Raw genomic sequence first — 8036 nt, 5'->3', positions numbered from 1 at the left:
GTGGAAACCAACAGATGATTAGCCATGCGGTAGCTGTACCTGGTATTTTTCATCCAAGACGAGAAATCCGACAGTTAATTAGCCGTGCAGAAACCGTAGAGGACCATTTTCACTGAGAGGATCTTACAGCTTGCCATGGAAGGAAGTAACGCATGGTTGGAAGGAGGCAGTAGGAAAGCAGAGGTTCAGAAGCAACAAAGCATCTTCAGACGCTTATCTGAAATTCCCACCAATGAATTACATAAGTAACTTTATTTTATTTTATGTTTTATTTATATTTTAATTATCAAAACCTCATAATCAATTGAATCCGCCTAACTGAGATTTACAAGATGACCATAGCTTGCTTCAAGCCGACAATCTCTGTGGGATCGACCCTTACTCACGTAAGGTTTATTACTTGGACGACCCAGTGTACTTGCTGGTCAGTTACGCGGAGTTGTGAAGAAGTGTTGAGATCACGATTCCGTGTACCACTAGCCATGGATGCCGACTTGATTGTAATGAATGCCTCACCCAAACCAGCTACAGTTGTATGATATTTGTGCCAATTCCAAGCTTCAAGCATCCAAGAAAAAAAGATAAAGCCATTTGATTAGGATCATATGTTTTACTCCATGGTTGTTGTCTATGTTTCTTTATACAGCGTTATGTAAACAATGTGGTTGATTATCTTTTGTTATGAAACCTTTGTTTGGAAGGATTATGTTTTAGCCCTTTGTTTAGGTCTATATATTATGTTATGGAACTTTTGTTTAGGTCTGTCATGTTATGGATGCATTGATACCTGCTGTGCTATATATCTACTGAGACAATATTATGATAATGATTATGCTTATTAATGAAGACAATGTGTTATAATATATGAATTTACATTTTTTAGCAACCCATTAGGCATAATGGATAAATTGACTGATTTGATTAACATTATTATGAACAATAGAAGATAGATCCTCATCTTACTTCAGTTTCAAAGTGTATTATTGTCTGTGTGTGTTCAATAGATAAATTATATGTTGAATTAAACACACTAAATTGAAATATCTCATTTCATTGATAAATTCAGTTCATTATTAATATAATCAACTCTTTCAATCTCAAAAGTCTATCAACAGCTCAAACATAACATAACTTAACATCACTACTAGCTTTACTTGGATAAACATATGATCAAAAGGGATCCAGCCACCAATGAGAGTAGCCAAAATCATTCCAAGAAATATGTACATTCTAGGGTGTTTGTTATTTTAAATAATATTAAGATTCAACAAGTAATCTCACAAATCGATTTTTGAATTACTGAGTTCTATTATATAAATTAAATAATAATACATTACAAGATTCTTGCCATTTTGTGGCGATTTTTTTTGTGTTTTGTGGCGGTTTTAAACCCCCACAAAACGAATTGTGGCAGTTTCTAAAACCTCCAAAATTGGAGGTGCCACGAGCTTATTTGTGGCAGTTTTTGAAAACCGCCACGACGTTATTTAGTGGCGGTTTTTTTGCTGTTCTGTGGGGGTTTTGAGTTAATAGATTCTGGCTGTTTTGTGTCATTTTTGTGGCGGTTTAAAACCCCCACAAAGTTAATTTTCAAATTTAAAAAAAAAGGCCACAAACTGAACAACGACAAACCACTACCAGGCTGCTATTCCTAATTTTGAGCACTGCCAAAAAAGAGGTTCTTAGCAAGTCACATTACTAATCATATTAACTAACCATAACTATACAAATATAAGTAAATAATTGAAATATTAATACATTGATAGAGTATGATTCTTGGTAGTGGATTTACAAAATTTCAAGTACAAAACAAAGATATCCCAGCACAAAATTCTTAGTATAAATTAAACCAAAACCAGTTCAACCAAAAGCAAGATAATATTACACTAGCTAAGGTAACATTATCCTAGGATCATAACTATATGATAATCTTCCATAAATTTGCACTTCATATTAAGTTTATATTTGAATATTTACAAGGAAAAAAAGGAGCTTAATCACAGTTAATCTGCACTTCATACATAATTAAAAAGAAAAAGAAAATAACTTATAAAAATTTTTCAAGGATACTCGAGGCCTATCCTGTAACCACCATTAAACCTTGCTCGAAATATATCTGACTTGACTAAACAAATTCGATGAGCATAGAATCTTTTTCCTGGAGAAGGAAAACAGGGCAAATTAGTACATAAACTAATTTCTGACATTAGTTGACTTAATTATATAAATTATAATCAGTATTTGATCAGTGATGAAAACATTTAATTTTGTCTGAAATGTAATGCACGCATATCGCAATATATACCTTATTATCTTCAGTAAACATTTTGCAAAAAAACCTCCTTATCACTTTATTTATTTATTTTCTTTGACATTAGTATGTGTATCTGCTCATTTAGGTCACCAAATTTCTAAAAACTATGTGAAGAAGAAAAAAAAACACTTCGAAATGCACATGTGTGTGTGTGTATATATATATATATATATACCTGACGCTTTCGAACCCTTGCAACAGAGCTTTGAAGTTCTCCTTCAAGCTTAGTCAATTCTTCGTATTGGAGAAAAGCTATGCCTTCTCCAAGGTAGCGCTGAATCCCCATCTCAAGGCTCAGATTTTGATGCCTCAGCATTGCCATCTCAATCAATAAATCTTCCTACAAAATTGATGATATTATTAAAATTATAACTTTTATGTATCTCATTTTTTGAAATGGATGATTTGATGACAAAAACCAACATGCAAATCATTCATTATACTATATGATTAGAAAGAAAATTGAGCACCTTAGTCTCATATAACTACCTGATCATGGGCATGTCCATGGCGCATTATGTGAGTCCTGTAGATCGTTGGTAATTTTCAATTATTTGATCCATCCTGACCAAAATATTAATTTGACGTTCATATATATATTTAAATATGATAGGATAAGTAGATAGAATTGAGGAAAGTCCTAAGGAATATAAAAAGATTATACCTGTAGGGGTGAGAGGAGTAGTGAAAGAGCTTGCCAGTGTTGGAGAAGGCGATGAGTCCTATCTGGGCGTCACAGAGGACAGAGAGCTCATTGGTCTTCTTCAAGAGTCCGTTCCTTCTCTTTGAGAACGTCACTTGCCTCGTCGTCGTGTTTTCTATCCTCTTTATCTCTATCTTTCCCCTTCTCATGTTTTATTCCACAGTTGAAAGAAAGAAGCACAGAAGGAGCCAGGAAGAGAGTAGATCCGAGTCAACACCTCACCTAACCAGCTCTCCCACGATTTCCTTCTTTGCTAAGCTACTTAGGAAGCAATGCGTGAAATTAGAAAATTTTAGGAGTAGTAAAATTGAAATCAGAGCTCCTTATCTATAAACTGGAATTTTCTAACTATAGATGTGTTATATGTACAGAAAGAGAAACATAAGAACCTCAACAAGTAAAATAGTTCAAGGAGCCAAAACATATTATCTGTCAAGAAATTGAAGGATAATATGATCAATTAAATTAAACAATAGAAGAAGACACTAAAATAGGAATAAGAGTGAGGATAAGAAAAAAAACTTTATTGAACTGGAATAAACAAAATCCAAGCCTCTGTTTGATAGTATCAATCTTATCTTTACTATGCTCACAAAATGAAGGGCCAATTTTTCAGTTGTAAGTTTTCTAATAAACCAACAAAATTAATGTTCCCATTACTAGCAGGATTCAATACTAATGTATATATTCACCATAAGTTACCAAAAAGCTGGAATGAGGATGTTTAAGTGACTCGTTTTCGGTATAAAATTCACTACTTTTAGTAACTAAATTATAAGTATTCAAATTTCAGCTACTGTCACTTGCCCAACTTAAATTTTATGCAAGGTAACTTTTAAGTTTGTTCCTATGTTTGATCTCTATTTATTAATGATCTAAAAAAATTTTGGGAAATAGTTATGTCAAGACTTAATAAAGATTGATGCATATGTGTTTTTCTTTTCTAATTTTGAGTACTCTAATGAACAGTAGAATATGATTTGCAAGTAGCTAAAAAAATCAATAAATAGATTCTTACTCATTTTACTTACTTTACTTGCTTCCCTTGCTAACAGAGGTTCTCTTATAAAGGAGAGAACGACAAAAGAAAATATCTGAAAGGAGTAACAAAATATCTCATGTTATCATTTGAACACAAAACTATTAAGCACACCAATTGTTATCATTTGAGCCTTTTACTTTTAATTTATAGAATAAAATAGTTGGCAAAGTTTTAAGGCATGCAAAAACAATTAGACATGCGGTGTATTGAGAAATTCCTAATGCACCTCATGAGAAAGTGTTGCTGTCCAATTTGCTATGTCATAATAATTAGTTCTAGGAAGACTATCAAGTCATTGACCAAATACAAAAAGACAAACTACAATATGGATGATAGATACAAAAAACAAAGCTAAAAGCTAGACATAGAAGTAAGCCCTTTTTCAATTTTATCAGTGCTTCAAAAGTATTCAAATAAATATTAACATAACAAGTACCTGCAAGTCATCCAACTCACCAAACAAGAATTCTGGGACATTTATATGGCCTCCAACCAACTTCTCTCCTCTCAATTTCAATTCCCCTATTTCAATTTCGCAAATCAGTGTGCGATTTAAAAAAGGCAAGTAGTTGAAATGCACACTAAAAATTAATAGTTAGATTGAAGTTCTGAACCAAAAATGATTGATAGTGACTTACCTTTGACCTTTAAAGTCAACTCATATGTGTAACCAACTCGTTTTTTATTTTGAACTATCACCAAGAATGCCTAAGAACAATCACAAAGTACTAAATCAACAGATAGAATCACAAAGAACAAATATATGTTTTCACTCAACATGTAATGCATTACGATGTAGTAATCGACAACTCACTAGTCAAGGTCCTCCTAACACTATATAAATTAATTACCTCCACCACAAGTACCTGCAACTATGATATACCTATACCTAATTAGTAATTAGCATTAATGCAACTAGATAGATAGCTAATAATAATGAACTACAGAGGCAGATTTTTCAACATTAACTTAGGTACATCAGAGTACTCACCAAGCTTAATCACAACCTCTTTGTTTGTTTGAATATTAGTTCCTGCACAATTTTTTTTAAATAAATTAATCTAAAAAACTTGAGCTTGTTGAGAAGCTCTTCTCAGCAAACGTTTTTCGTTCTCTATCTCTACTCTTCTTAATAAAACACCTTCTAGCAGCAAGATCTCTCTCACTGCATAAATAGAGAGAGAAAATAATAATAATAATAATATTATAAGCCTGTAACCATAGAGCATTAGAGTATGGATAATGAGATCGATGTTCCTCCGTTCTTTCTCTGCCCAATCTCGCTTGAAATCATGAAGGATCCTGTAACCGTCTCCGCCGGCATCACCTACGACAGAGAGAGCATCGAGACATGGCTCTTCTTCGGCAAGAACAAGAGCTGCTCCGTAACGAAGCAACAACTCTCTTCTTCTGATTTCTCCGATCTAACTCCAAACCACACTTTTCGCCGATCGATTCAGTCATGGTGTACCATCAACGCTTTCTATGGCATCGAAAGAATTCCCACATCTAAAGCACCGGTTAACAAAAACAAGATCTCAAAGCTCCTCAAAGATGAGGACATTGACGTAGAAGCTTGATGGCGGCAACGACGAGGACATGAATGGCAGCAGCGGCGAGCTGACTCTCCCTCTGATCTCAGACGCTACGTCGACTTGACGGTGACAATGGCGAAGAGATGAATGTGGCGGCGGCGAGTAGATCTAGGGTTTCAGTTCTCTCTTTTTTCTCTTTGTACTTTTTTGGACAAATTTTTGTTTATAGTGAAATTTGGTTGAGTTTTTTTTTTTGGACAGGGTGGTTGAGTTTAATTAGAGTAGGTTAGAGTCTGATAGGCTATTTGTTTGGGTAATTGGGCTTAAAAAATGTAAACTAGTATTAATTAATGGAGGTTTTATATTTTGCCATAAATAAAATATATTGTGGAGATTTTCTAAAACCTCCACAAAAAAATGCCATAAATAAACAGAAATCTTGTAGTGATAAAAATTATAATTTTAAAATAATTACTATATTATTTAGTGAGATTTAAAATATTAAATTTTTAAATATATAATCAACAGTAATTTGATAAACTCGTTTAAATAAAAAGAATTCACTATAAAAAATTACGATTTGAAACTATAAATTTTTAAAATACAAATAACAAAATAACTTTATAATAATTTAATTATTTTTATTATTTTATGTAAAGAGAATTTTGTTCATTAAGGTCTAAAAGATAATATTAAAATTAGTATTACCAAAAAATATTTTAAATTTAATATTATGAAAAAAATAAAATAAATATATATAAGGACTAATTTGATTAATTTTTAAAATTTTAGGGATAAAAATAACTTACCTCTGGACTTTCAGGGACTATTTTTATTATAAATAACTTTTTACATGTCAAGTGACACATGGCGTGTTAGGTGTCACTGACCTGACACGTCATCATGCCACGTAGCACTTAATGTGACACGTCATCATCTAATTAACGAAAGGACCAATTTGACTTACATTTTATCTTTCAAAGATTAATAGAACTAAAAAAATCTTTTAAATACTAATTTAAAAAATAAATAATCTTTCAGAGACAAATTTGACTATTAACCAAAAATTCATTTATTCAGACAATACGAAAAAAAGCAGGTTAATATAATCCTCTCCCTCTGTGCATATACATTAACAAATTATTGAAATTATACAATTTTATGAAATAAGTTTAATTTGAAAGAGATTATTAAACTAAGAATAAATAAAATAAAAAATTAATTAATATTATATTAAAATCCTAAGCTGATATGACATATTCAGCCGAAAGTTATAAAATTAAAAGACACTTATTCATGGATGGATCGGATAAAGTATAGTCAATCATAGAAAATGAGTTGCATTGCTTTGATGTACTATATGTTTATTATTGGTGGATAACTAGATATGCATGTAATGCTTTACAAATCAGCCAATAAATAATGTTGCATCCCAGCCTCAATTTTTTTTTTATTTTCTAAAATCTCTATATCTCAATAGATCAATGATTAATTTATTATAAATTAAAATTTTATTTAAAAATTTATCATTAGTTGATTAATAAATTATTACACACAAGATAAAATTTAAATCTCTAACATTTATTTAAATTAATTAATTAATTAGTTGACTAGCTCAAATTAATTTCTTGGTCTCAAATTTAAAATGACACAAAACAATAAGAAGGGACGTCCATAATAATAATAATAAGTGTTACGTTGTGCATAGTTTAGGGCACATAGGCATGTGCACCCATTCAACAAAGCACTAAGCATGCCATTCAAATTGTCTGCTTCTTCCCCTGCCGTGTACGCGGCTACGTACTTTTGTAGTTTTGTTTTTGTTTGTTTTCTGATCAATTAATCCAAATAAATCCAATGCAAAAAGTAGGGTTTTCAACAGTGTTAGCCAGAAAATCTGAGACTTAAACTTATAGATTAATTAAATAATTATAAATTTTTTTATTTTGTAAATATTAACGAAAAAAATTGTTTCTAAAATAGAGATACAAGCAATTATGAGAATTTTGTAAATTTTAAATAAAATAATATTTAACTAAAAATGTACATGAGTTAATATGCAATGAGTAAGTGGTGTATGTTATGGTGATTATAGTGCCTTAAAATCGAAGGTATTGTTAAAATTAAAATAATATATTTTTATTATTTAATAATATTTTTAATTTGAAAAATAAAAGAAAAAATATTATCAAAATATTAAAAAATATAACTTTAATTTTAACAATATTTATATAATTACCATATATAATTATAGACGCTATAGACTCTACTTAAATATATAACCATTTATGTCATAAAAGAAAAACTAATATTCAATTTTTTTAATTATGAGTTATCTCAACATAATATTAAAATTTAATAATATAAAAAATTGTTAAAATTAGTTACTAAATAAATATAATTATTAAATTGATCTCTATTTTTTTAATTATTCTACTATAT

The 8036-nt window shown here is 30.6% G+C and overlaps 2 protein-coding genes across 26 annotated transcripts; one reads left to right on the top strand and one right to left on the bottom strand.

The window, feature by feature from the left end:
• Positions 1-1931: 1931 nt before the first annotated feature.
• Positions 1932-5892, bottom strand: LOC112775648 (MADS-box protein FBP24). 25 transcript variants are annotated; one of them, XM_072226486.1, is made up of 8 exons: positions 5051-5892; positions 4698-4767; positions 4496-4581; positions 4036-4111; positions 2979-3278; positions 2804-2878; positions 2490-2654; positions 1932-2158 (listed from the first exon to the last, which is right to left on the bottom strand). In XM_072226486.1, the coding sequence occupies exons 6-8, from the start codon at positions 2828-2830 to the stop codon at positions 2126-2128; spliced, it is 225 nt and encodes a 74-aa protein (XP_072082587.1). In that variant the 5' UTR covers positions 2831-2878; positions 2979-3278; positions 4036-4111; positions 4496-4581; positions 4698-4767; positions 5051-5892; the 3' UTR covers positions 1932-2125. The 25 variants fall into 25 exon arrangements, with proteins under 25 accessions (XP_072082587.1, XP_029151342.1, XP_072082586.1 ...); XM_029295509.2 differs by having other exon boundaries at positions 2804-2840; XM_072226485.1 differs by having other exon boundaries at positions 2979-3275.
• On the top strand, positions 5295-5639 carry LOC112775650 (E3 ubiquitin-protein ligase PUB23). Its single transcript, XM_025819439.2, has one exon. The coding sequence runs from the start codon at positions 5295-5297 to the stop codon at positions 5637-5639; it is 345 nt and encodes a 114-aa protein (XP_025675224.1).
• Positions 5893-8036: the final 2144 nt, after the last annotated feature.

Source organism: Arachis hypogaea, chromosome 19, assembly GCF_003086295.3.
Source record: "Arachis hypogaea cultivar Tifrunner chromosome 19, arahy.Tifrunner.gnm2.J5K5, whole genome shotgun sequence".
Classification (NCBI taxonomy): Eukaryota; Viridiplantae; Streptophyta; class Magnoliopsida; order Fabales; family Fabaceae; genus Arachis; species Arachis hypogaea.
This window is presented reverse-complemented; position numbering and strand designations above follow the sequence as displayed.